At 48.2% G+C, this 12,190-nt stretch overlaps 2 protein-coding genes across 4 annotated transcripts in view; one reads left to right on the top strand and one right to left on the bottom strand.

Annotated features, from left to right (window-relative positions):
- Window positions 1-6,583, top strand: part of LOC119437611 (probable medium-chain specific acyl-CoA dehydrogenase, mitochondrial) — a 241,958-nt gene extending 235,375 nt beyond the window's left edge. For all 3 annotated transcript variants that reach the window (XM_037704610.2, XM_049660744.1, XM_037704609.2), the window contains one exon: window positions 6,274-6,583. In XM_037704610.2, coding sequence (XP_037560538.1) covers window positions 6,274-6,342 — 69 coding nt within the window. In that variant the 3' untranslated portion in view covers window positions 6,343-6,583. The remainder of the gene's footprint in view (window positions 1-6,273) is intronic.
- Window positions 6,584-7,110: 527 nt separating this feature from the next.
- Window positions 7,111-12,190, bottom strand: part of LOC119437612 (protein obstructor-E) — a 46,652-nt gene continuing 41,572 nt past the window's right edge. Inside the window, exon 4 of the mRNA XM_037704611.2 lies at window positions 7,111-7,540. Coding sequence (XP_037560539.1) covers window positions 7,358-7,540 — 183 coding nt within the window. The 3' untranslated portion in view covers window positions 7,111-7,357. The remainder of the gene's footprint in view (window positions 7,541-12,190) is intronic.

The raw sequence follows: 12,190 nt of genomic DNA on the forward strand, positions 1-12,190 counted from the left end.
ACATCTTCCACTGGAAAAAGTGGACATAGGCCACATGTGCGAGCAGATTATCAAAGACTGCAAAGCAAGTACAAAAGATGTGTTCCAGTTCAAAATGGAATGCAAGCAGTTTTTGATAGCTGTGACAAAAAAAATTCTTGACAAAAGCCCTTTGAAGTCAATCCTAGTCAGAAGCCTGTCCTGCCTAGACCCACGGTTCATGTGCTGCAAGCACGATGAGTGTCTCTTACGCCTGAGGAAAGTGGTTGATGCTCTCATCACAGCTCAAAGATTTGACGAAAAGCAACGAGACTCTGTTTTAGCTGAATACACAGAGTTGTTGCAACAGGAAAGGAATCAGCTTCGGCTCTTTCAGAAGGGTCTAAATAGGCTGGATGAGTTCTTCTATCAGCTTATGGGCTTTAATTCCTCTTATGTCGAGCTTTGGAATGTTGTCAAATTGCTACTTGTTCTCAGCCATGGACAAGCAACAGTCGAGCGTGGGTTTAGCATAAACCGTCAAGTTGCTGTAGAGAACCTCGCAGACCTGTCCTACATATCGCAACGCATGATATGTGATGCAGTAGACAAAGCTGGTGGTATTCTGAGTGTCCCCATCACAAAGGAGCTGAGGACATCAGTGTCAGCAGCAAGGAACCGCTACAATGCGCACCTTGAGGCTCAAAAACAGGAGAAACTTGACGACATGAGGCGCTCAAAAAGACGTCTGATCAATGATGAGATCGACAACATGAAGAAAAGGAAAAGGGAACTGGAAGCAGTCATCGCTGATTTGACTGTTTCAGCTGATCGCTATTCCGAAAAAGCAGAAGCATCAAATGATATTACATTTGTGGTGAAGTGCAACAGCTTGCGGAAGACAGCGAAAAGTAAAGCTGAAGAGCTGCTAAACATCACGCAGGTTATACAAGAAAAGTCCCAGCAGCTGTTGTGAACTTGCTATAGTTTATTATGAACATTTCTATTGTGTTGTGACCAGAAAAAGTGTTCAGGGCTGGAGGTTTGTTATATAATTGTGGTAAAGAATACCAAGGTGATACAAGAAAAGTCCCAGCAATGGTGTGAACATTTATTAACTTTTTTTTTTTCAATATTGTGGACTTGAGAAGAGATCAAGACTGAACGTTTTAATATAGTTGTGATATACATTTGTTTATTATAAATAAGTGCAATCAAACTATGCTAAATGTTTAGAAAATGTTTGGTGAACATTACCCAGTGAATACAAGACAAATCGGTGCAGCTGTTTTACACGCTTGTTGTGTGTTGTGAACTTTTTTCAATATTGTGGACTTGAGAAGTGATCAAGACAGGACATTTTAAATGTAATTGTGGTGCACATTTATTTATTATGTAGTATAAGTGCAATAACACTATGCTAAATGTTTTGGAAATGTTTGATGAATCAACCCAGCTAATACTGCAGAAGCCTGAGCAGCTGTTGTGAGTGCTCGTTGTGGGAACTTTTAATATTGCGGACTTGAGAAGTGATCAAGACTAGGCATGTTTTACATAATTGCAATATACATTTATTTGTTATAATGGATGTGTAGCAAGACTACACTGAATGTTTTGGAAGTGTTTGGTAAGCTTGCCCAGTTAATACTGGAGAAGTCAGAGTAGCTGTTGGGAGTGTTCATTGTGTTTTGGTGAACTTTTTTTTTGGTATTGTTGTGAACTAGCAAAGTGATCAGGGCTAGATATTAATAACGTCATTGTGATTTACATTTATTTATTTTGATATTAGTGCAATAACACTGCGGAATGTTTTGAATATGTTTGGTGAACTTTACCCTGCCTATACTGGAGAAGTCTCAGCCGCTGTTGTAAGCGTTCATTTGGTTTTATGTTCTTGAGAAGTTATCAAGACTAGACATCTTTATTATAATTGTGATACACATTTATTTATTATAAGAGCAATAAAACTAGTCATTTTTGGAAATCTTAGAGTATAGAAATTCTACTTGGATGCCACTTTGAGTCCTTGAAAAACCTGTGACAGGTCCTGGAAAGCCCTTGAATATCCTTGAATTTTTACCTTGGAAACCTGTACGAACCCTGTTTAAAATGGCGCCTGGTTCTGATCACCATTTCAAAACTGAAAGTGCAGCCGCTATTTTTTATTCGAGAGCTTGTGATATACTTTACTACCAGCGGGACATGACTGTATTCTGCTTCGTTCTAGTGGGCCGGAAGCATAAACTGCGGAAACTACTGCGGCATGCCACCATTTTGCAAAGGTCTCAGATATCGCGGTCTCAGCGTTTTTACTGTGCGTCAGCCACACACGAGCCGTAAAATTATGTTATCTATGGCACTTCGCATGAAAAAGAATGCGATGTTCGAAAGGTAAAACATCACCGCGAACTGTTATCAGCAATTGCCAAACGCGTAAACGAAGCGCCGCCGAATCGTGATCTCCTGATAACGGCGAAGTACCTGCCGATCCTTTGCAACATTGTGTGGCAGCAGCATTCTTCCTGACTCGGGCCGCGTCGACAGGAACGCTTGAGCAGCTGTTGTTCCCACGGTGGAAAGATGGCCATTCCAAATCGTTGGAACAGGCGTAATCAGCACGGTGCCAAGAGTGACATCGTTGTAGCATCCGACATCGCACCGACGCATGCCCCACGCCATGCTGTCGGCACGGTGCCGAAAGTGACATCGTCGTGGCATCCGACATCGCACCGACGCATGCCCCACGCCATGCTGCTTATAATGTACTTGGCATGTTTTCGCCCTTGAGGCATACCTTAAAAATATGTGACCTTCTTCACGGCTTCTGAAATCAACGCGAGGTGGTCGCTCGTTCACCTCGAAGGCCGTATCGTTGCGGTTGGACCAAAGTGGGCGGGCGGCAGCGTGCACCCAGTTTGATCGCGTTTCCGTGCTGTGGCACTTCGCGTGTGCCCTCTTTTACAGCGTAAGCTGTTATGGGCTCATTCCAATAGCCGTTTTGGGTCGCGATGATGCCGCCGTTGACAGCGTCTGCCGCATAACCGCTATTGCCGGAAACCCGAAAAAAGTACCAGATTCCCGCTGGGATCGAACCCGCGCGTGCTGCGTGGAAGCCAGATTCAGACGAGGCGCGCAATCAACGCGCTGCCGAGGTGCCGAGCCTCCGCCAGTATGGTGGCGCCATCTAGTTAAGGTGCCTGCAAACGCGGCGTGCCCGACATGTAAGTTACAGTTGTAAGGCATGATCGGGCTCAGCAGACTGCTGTGCAGAGAACATTACAAGCCACAGCTCATCGTCGACGCCGGGCGGACAGTTCTGATCGTTCTCGTCAAAACGAGGCGAACAGACTGCCGCGAAGACCCTGTTAAGCGTGGTGCCCAAATTGGAGCTACTCTTGAGCCGCTCCATCAGCTTACGCTGTGACTGTGCTGTGTGTGCTGTGCCGCACAGGCCTGTGACTTTTTTTAGCGTGACTGGGTTCGAAGCATTCGTTGTAGCAGTACAGCAATTTAAATAATTTTTGGGGACCCTCCCTATAAACTGGAAGCAGTTTTTATAGGGAGGGTCGGAAAATTGTAGTTGCACTGAAATGTGGTGATTAGAACCGATATATCTGGGATCGACTGTATCACCAAAACACACATGAACCCAGTAAATTTGAATACCAGAAATACATTTAGAGGAATTTCTTTATGGCTGAATTAATTAGTTAGTATGTCTGTTTGAGCCTTGTTCTTCGTTAAGGGACCCGAAAGGGACTTCTTAAACTGGACCGACGTGCTTTCACGAACATCGTCAAATGCCACGGCTCACCTCAGAGTGTTTGCAGAAGTACATGTTGCTGAGCTAGTTGGTTCATTTTGCTCAGTAGACCATAATTTCTTTTGTTGAGGGCTTGCAGTGTCTCGGCTGTTGAAGGTCCCCATTTGTCACAGCTATAGTGGTCCCTGTTGTCATCATCATCGCTACTGGAAGGTTCGGTTGCAGCGTATACACTTCATCAACAAAATTTCTTCAATTGTGCACAGGTTACAAGGTTGTCATCAGCGGGGCAGTCAATGCCAAGCTTATCCCAGTCATCGATGCTTTCTTCTGGCTCTTGCGGGGGCGGCCACTGCAGATGAAAAATGCCACATTTTCTGAAACAATTGGCAGTCGGTGTCGCATGACACAGTCCCAGGCCATGGCAATGAAATGCAGGGCGTCCAAAAGACTGGTTATTGTCCTTGTGCTCAGTTTTCACCTCCAGGCTATGGACCAACAGTCCTTTCAAATGGTGTTCGAGTATTTTGATTATGCCACCATCCAATGGCTTTAGTGGCTTGCGTACTTTGCAGAAAGAAAAACCACTTTGATACTTTGAAGCGTTGCTTGTTTTGGGTAGGCAGCGCACTGATCAAGCAGAAGTATCCTCCTGTTTTTGCTTGATATTTTCTGGTCCAAGTTGGTCAGGAACCCCATGAAACATCTTGAAGAAAAAAAGAAAGCATGGTTGACAGGAGCCCTCCTATCATCCATGCTTTCTTTTTGCCTTGCATGTACAAGGCAAACCACCAGCAAGCTTTAAGCATGAAGGCTTTTGGTATCCTCTAACAACGGTCAGATTAATTTTTTCAGAACCATCAGCATTACAACAGAACAAAACTGTTATGCCAGAAACAACAGCATTCAGATGACACAGTGGCTTTTCAGAGCAGCAACTGTCAGCCAGTTACGCCTTCGTGGGGCACACACATAGCTTTAGGCAGTGTTTAACATGACCCTAAAACTACCTCTGACATTTTGACAACCCATCTTAAATAAACACCTTGCCTGCACTGTGATTTACCTATAGTATCATCATGCAAGTGATTTCACTTCATGTAGCATGTTTTGCATTGTGTGTGTGTGGGGTGGCAACCACATACAGCTGTCCTACTAACTGGAAGTTTATGGTGTTTTCAAACAAGCACATGGCAGGGCATTCAGACTTGACCCAGTGTGTCTGCATGCTTCCCAGACGAGGGAGAACCCGCTTGCTCGCCTATGAGGTTTAGGGGCTTTCCGATGGTAGGCAGCTCTCCAAGAGGGAGGTAACCAAAGCATGCCAGACATTTTTATTTACTCAATACTGCCAGCCTGCTGGCAGCCAAAGCAAGTTAGGTGCAGTCTACAAGTGCTGCAATGAAGGGAACGAGAGAGAAATAGACACGAGAGGAGAAAAAAAAATGGAGCTGGGCAGGGTCACGCAATGAGTAGGGCGCTTTACCGATGGACCATTAGAGTTGCAGAATGGGTGCCAAGGGAAGGGAAGCACAGTTGAGGACTGCCGAAAATTAGGTGGGGTGATAAAATGAAGAAATTGGAATCAGCTGGTGTATTAGAGGGGGTGGTGTCCAAAAGTTCACGACATGTTTCTGGCTCCTGCAATCACTTCTGCCACGTGCAGCCAGCAAAAGCATGGCCTGTGAGCTAGCTCTGTATTTCTTACCCAGAGTGGGCTGTCACTGGGCGTGCATTTGTACACCACCTATTGGAGATCGCTGGGGTGGACTTGATGATAAAGCGATAGCAGCAAATATTGCAGGAACAGAGCATGTAAAATGACAGCTAGTGGTTTCTCATTCTTTCTGGCTCCCTCTGTTTCGTACCATTGCCCTACCAAGCTCTGCATTCATCTTAATTCAATTCAAAAGGATCTCATTCTGGGTACTTCAGCTCTGGTGTAGCATGCTAGAGGATGATTAGCAGCATCATAGTATGCCAAAAGGCGTGGCCTGTAAGACGTGCATTGCTGTTGCAACAGTGGGCTGCCGGTCGCTCGTGACGGAGTTGGCACGCCTCGACGACCGGCTGCTTTCTGAGCAGACGATCATAGAATGCTGGTGATACGGTCTTCACACCAGAAGGCAACGAGGGCGCTACTGAAGTTCCTCCAGTCAAGTGACCTGTTTGAACGACTATGACGCTCCTGAGTTCCTTTGTTTGTGTATGTGTGTGTTTTTAGTCTCCCTCTTTTTCTAGGTGTGCATTTTTCTTTTATCTTTCTGTCTCCCCTTAGCCCTTCCCCAGTGCAGGGTAGCAAACTGGATAGCTACCTTCCGGTTAACCTCCCTGCCTTTCGCATCTCATTTATCTCTCTCTCTCACAATCTCGGAGGCTATGCAAAACTGATGCACGTGTGCAGAACTTTGTTGCAGTGTTATGAACAGCAGTTGATAACAAAAATAAGATGTGTTTATATTGATTCTCGACCTTGAGGTTGGAGGAGTGCCTGCACGCATGTTGTTTTGCAGAGTTGTATGAAAACGAATGGAATGGTTTGTACCTTGCAGATCTATGAGGGGACGTCCCAGATCCAGCGACTTATCATTGGCCGAGAGCTGCTGGGGAGGTACCAGTGAGCACGCACCAAGCCCTGTGATACGACCTGGCTTAGCCCATATTGGAGATATACTCTGGGAGACGGGCTTCATATTCGATTCCTTTAGGCCTGCCGCGGTCAATAATAGGACCTTGACCCCAGCACACTTGTTTCTGATGAGCTGTGAGGAATGTTCCAGTTTCCAGCAAATTATGTGTGTATTGGTGGAACTCTTAATATTTTTATTTCTCGCTGTAAAGCAATAAAAAGGTCGTGCCTCATTTCTTGTTCAGAGAAATTTTATTTGAGATTCATGTGCTTCACATGTCACACACGAACAAGCAGTTTGCAACACTTGTATGTACACAGTAAAAATAAGAGCAAATTAGAACTATCCTTAGGTGTTGGCTTAAAGTGAGCATTTAACCAACAGTATTATGTTTGTTCCCGTGACGTACCAACAGTCTAGCACAGTCTATAACATTTGAAAAAGATGTAGAACATGAAAAGTGTGACAGTCCACTTTAAACAATTGTTTACCACAATGCGCTTGGGGGCTCTGTGCCAGTTCAAGAAGTTTTTGATGCTACTATGATCAGGTTGAATGGCTCAGCTAAGCCTTGATGCCAGTTTGGCCAGAAGTGGGGTGCTGCTGGAGTACATTTGTCATATGTTTGGCTACAGTGATACCTTCCAGTGTGCAGGATTGTAGCAAGATGCAATAGGGGGTAACTGAATGCTGCATGTAAGGTTCCTCGTGTACCCTCCTGCCGTCAAAGGAGAGCAAGCAGTCGTTGGGACAGAAAAATGGCCAGTACAGTTTTTATTCTCAGTGAAAGGGTGGGCAGCAAGGCAAGCAGCCATCCGATGGCAGCAGCGGGTTGAAGCTCTCTCGAGGCTGCAGCTGGACGGTGTGCACTCCAAACGTTGTGCTGCCGGCTGGCTTGCACCATGATGGGAATGTAATTGGGCAAGACTAGAAGGTACCAATTTAAGGTGGCTGGCCAAGTCTAGCGTGCAGGTCAAATTGAGGAAGCATAGGGTGGTCAAGAACCTTACTTCCCGGTGGAAGCTGGCGCGGCCTGCCTGAACGCGGCTGGCCTGCGCACCACGCCTTGCGCCCGATTCTGCCCAGCATCGGAGTAGTCGTCATCCTGGTCGGGAATGGGCGACGCCTGAGCTAGGGCAGGTACTGATTGGGGCGGTGGGCTGAATCGCCGCTGGCCACTGGGAGCAGCCTGTGGGAGACACGAAGTAGCATTAACGTTCAAGCGCAGCATTGCATCATACAAGTAAACCCTCACCGGGCGTCATTGGAAACTTTGGTTATACACTGGAAGCTGTAGAACGCTCTCTAAGGAGCGTTCTGCTGAAATAATTTTTCACATCTGTTCATTATTAGAGGAAATTGTAAAGTCGCATTGCTATGCTGCCGAGAGGCAAGCTTCACTGCCTTTTCCCCTTTGCCTCATCCTTCCGAAATGCCTTCTGCCATACCATTTCCTTCTTCCTTTTTTGCTGCACACTTCCAGTGGCGGTATTATGCGTTCTGCACTGAATTATTTACCATATTCACGTATGACAATTGGTGAAGTTAGCAGTGCGTCGAGGCATTTGTGCGCGTCACGTCATGTTCACTACTCTCCGGTTCCTTCGAGAAGAAGGGCGCGCATGACTCTGTTAAAAATTCAGCCGTTTTTCTGCGCCTTGCAGCCATTGATACTTTGCATACACGATGGCTACCGCGTGACGACTACGCCCTGCTTGTCTGTTTGCAATGCCCAGAACCCGCCGGGGTGGCTCAGTCAGCTAAGGCGTTGCGCTGCTGAGCACGAGGTTGCGGGATCGAATCCCGGCCACGGCGGACGCATTTCGATGGAGGCGAAATGCAAAAACGTCCGTGTGCTTGCGTTGTAGTGCACGCTAAAGAACCCCAGGTGGTCAAAATTAATCCGGAGCCCTCCACTACGGCATGCCTCGTAATCATAACTGGTTTTGGCACGTAAAACCCCAGAAAAAAGAAGAAAGCAATGCCCAGAACTGGTGAAGGTAAACCAGTATCTCTGAGGCCATGCTAATGAATCCGCTGGGTAGTAGTAGTGGGCTAGCTACCAGCAGACGATGGCAGTCGGGAGGTTGGTTTCTGGTCATGGTTTTTTTGGCTGAAATTAGGGTGAGGCCAGAGCTGAAATCTCAGGACAGATCCCGGCAGCTAGGTCATGTGACTCTGACGTGCCCTACTAAGTTACACTTACGGAATGAACTGTACACATCCATACATATGTGCTATGTCTAAATGCTTGTTTTTACATAATACTCTGAATATTTTTAGCGATACAAAAATAAGTCGCCTTTGCAGTCGCAAATAAATTTGCCCACCTTTTCCTCTAGAGTTAGTGTAGTATAACTCTATGACGGTGGTACAGTGTAATAGCATAGGGCTAGTGTGCTCAGAGGCGCCGTGCAAATGTAGCCGCCGATGTTACATGGAAGCGAAGGCGCACGGTGGCGCCACTTGAGATTGCAATGAAGGAAGCCTTCATGCATGGAGGCCGTGTTTTCGCAGGCTCCTTACAGCAGTGAAGCCATATAGTTACATCATAACAGCGTGGTAGACACACTGTAGGCTGAACGCTTTCCGTAATTTTTCCGACGTCCGTTCCTGCGGCGAGCGTCGGCGTCCCTCGTAACTGAGCAAACGAGCACAGCGAAGGATGAAAGCGGTGGAATAGGGTAGGGCGAAAGCGTGGGAAAAAAAGTGTAGTGCCGCACAAGACGGGCTCTGGCGACGATGGCTACGAGTTGGTGCTAGAGAGTGGTTAGCCTGCCTGCGTTTGTGGCATGCTAGGAACGCTGTCGCTCGTAGGTGCTGACACACGTCCAGCAATAGTCACGCGAAATGACTAGAAAGGGAAGGTACCTCCGAAAATGATCGCTCGAGAATACCTTCCTACATGCGTAGTTAAGTTAAACCAAGTGAAGACCTAGCAGCAACCAAGTTAATACCTAGAAGTAGCAGCCAGTAAGAAATGAGGGTCGACAGTTTTGCTGTGCCTAAGCTTTGCACGACCATGTGAAAACTTGCCCGTTCTTTTTTTTTGCGTAGTTTATATGGAAGTCGTACAGTTAAAATATTTTTGTTCTATGTGTTCAACATAGGCAGTGGCGCCAATTGGTGCGTGAGCTCAGAGTGTTGCATAACTCGAAAGCAGGGACTTCAGAACCGGGGGGGGGGGGGGGGGGGTAGTAGCGCCCTTCGGAGTTTTCCTTTACGGGGCTGAGCCCACCCACTCTTTCATCCGCCTTGCCTGTCGTGGCCCCCTCTACAGCTTATTGCCGGCATGTCAAATAAACACGAAGTTGGTCATCATTAATCCCACTCGTGTTATATGCCCCTTTCTGATGATGCTGGTGGGTCAAATGGACAAAAACATGCCGATCCCGTGCACTGTGAGAATCGATGTAAGCGAAGCTTTCTATGCTGTTAGCTTTGATTGACGATAATTAGTGGTGATGTTGACGGCCAATGTGTAATTTCTTACGTGTTTAGTCTAATACAAGAGTGGAGTTGATGTTAAACGTTACTTTGTGTGCACCACTGCTGTTTGCGTAGCACACAGGCAGACGGGTTTGCTTGAGGCGTTGTTGTGCGCCATAATATCTGAGATGGTTGAGCATTATCACGTGGCACATCGCATTGTGGCAGAAGTGTTCAACTTTAATTGAATTATGGGGCTGTATGCGCCATAACCCATCGATCGGATTATGAGGCACGCCATAGTGGCAGACTCCGGATTAATTTTGATACCCTGCTGTTCTTAAACATGCGCTTAAACCTAAGTACACTAGCACTTTTTTATTTCGCTCCCGTCTAAATGCGGCTGCCACGATCGGGATTGAACCCGCGACCTCGAGCAATGCTATAGCCGTCAAGCTACCGCGGCACGCACAGAAGTGTTCATTCAATGTGCGACCGCTTCTGTAGTGTTGCCTAGACCCTACGGTGTTTTAATGTGGCTTTGCGTCTACACGCTCTGCGTCATTTGTCTGCTTCACAAATTTCCATGGTGTTTATTTTTCAGAAATAGTGGAAGCGTACGACACTGTACCTTCAGTTTGCCTGCAACTGCCGTTTCCTTGCCTTCTCACGTCATCTTTTCCCATTCCCGCCCTCTCCCCTTGTATGGCAACAGCGAGAGCAGCAAGGCTGTTGTTCACTCGTTTCGCGACTGCATCGGGTCTACCCCTTCTCTGCCTCCTCTCCCCCTCCTGTCTACTGTTCTATCTGCGTCCCCTCTGGACTTGCACTTTAGTAGAAAGGTAAGCGCTGCAGTTTCTGCAATGCTATTGAGAGGAGTCGCAGATAATTGCAGCTGTCAAGAGTAGGGTGCCTCGATGCCACGCTGCGCTGACGTCGAGGTGCCCTAGGCACACCCAGGGAGCTCCAGAGGCCATTGTGCACATGCCACACGATGGAAAGGACCAAATGAGTTTCTCACGTTCACTTTGCTCACTACCACGCTCCTGCCATGTATATGCACGCACTGAGCCACCCCCCGACGTGGCGTGCAAGACAACAGCAGCACAAAAGTCGAAGGAAGAGGCACAGAAAAATTCCCTTTCAAAGCAGTGTTTGATCTACCCTCAGAGATGTTGGGGAACCCTCCGTAGTTGCCCAGTGGCCGTAGCCGCTAAGCACGAGATCGCGGGATCAAATCCCGGCCACGGCTGCCGCATTTCGATGGGGGTGAAATGCGAAAGCGCCCATGTACTTAGGTTTCAATGGAGAGGGGGAAAGAGTGTGGCGACAGCGCTGCAGCAATGGAGATGGGTAGGGGAGAGAGGAAATAGTGTGCCGACAGTGCTGCATCGATGGGGAGGGGGAAAGAGTGGCGAAAGCGCTGCAGCAATGGAGACGGGGGGAAAGGGAAAGAGTGGCGATGGTGCTGCAGCAGTGGAGATGGGTAGGGGAGAGTGGCAACGGTGCTGCAGCAGTGGACACGGGTAGGGGAGAGTGGCGACAGCGCTGCAGCGATTGAGACGGGTAGGGGAGAGGGGGAAGTGTGGGGACGGCGCTGCAGCACTGGAGATGGGTAGGGGGAAAGTGGCGACAGCGCCGCAGCGATGGAGACGGGTAGGGGAGAGGGGGAAAGTGTGGCAGCAGCGCTGCAGCAATGGAGACGGGTAGGAGAAAGAGTAGCGACAGCGCCGCAGCAGTAGAGACGCACAGGGGAGAGGGAAAAGTCTGGCGACAGCGCTGCAGCAATGCAGATGGAAAAAAGTTGTCGCAGTTTCACCTGAAAGGTGAAGCATCAATTGCGATAGCAAATTTGAAGATAGCTATACGGAGTAATGATAGCAGCTTTATCAGCTGTATAAACTTGGACATGCAGCAGCACCGGCAACACGCAGAACTGCTGTCGACGCCGTCGGCGTTTTGCCCGCGTTCGCTCAAAATGCGTGCGGCGTTGGTGACTGTTGCCGGAGCCTCTGATATAAATAGGCACTTGGTGCCGCAGCTAAACGCCGCCTCCCTTCCCTCCCCCTCCCCCCACGGCCTTTCGTGCGTCGAAAGAAGGCACGTTTGCTCTACATATATGGTGATTGTAGAGGAGGAAAGAGACGCCTACTTCTGCAGCCCTTAAGGGAGCAGAGCAGAACGCGCGTTTGTTCTCCGCCGTGCGTTCACTCCCCGTGAAAGCGCGCGTCCCTCGCGCCCGAACGAAGAAAAAGGGCACAGTGGCAGTGGTCTGTGACCGCCGAGGCCACGTCACCTCCAGTGCATCGACCCGCCCCTGCACGATCACGCAAGCCGAAGAGCTGGCCATCGCGTTAGCCATCCGCGAAGGCCAACACGCAAACAAACCACTGACAATCCTCACGGATTC

The sequence above is a fragment of the Dermacentor silvarum genome, chromosome 1 (genome assembly GCF_013339745.2).
Source record: "Dermacentor silvarum isolate Dsil-2018 chromosome 1, BIME_Dsil_1.4, whole genome shotgun sequence".
NCBI lineage: Eukaryota > Metazoa > Arthropoda > Arachnida > Ixodida > Ixodidae > Dermacentor > Dermacentor silvarum.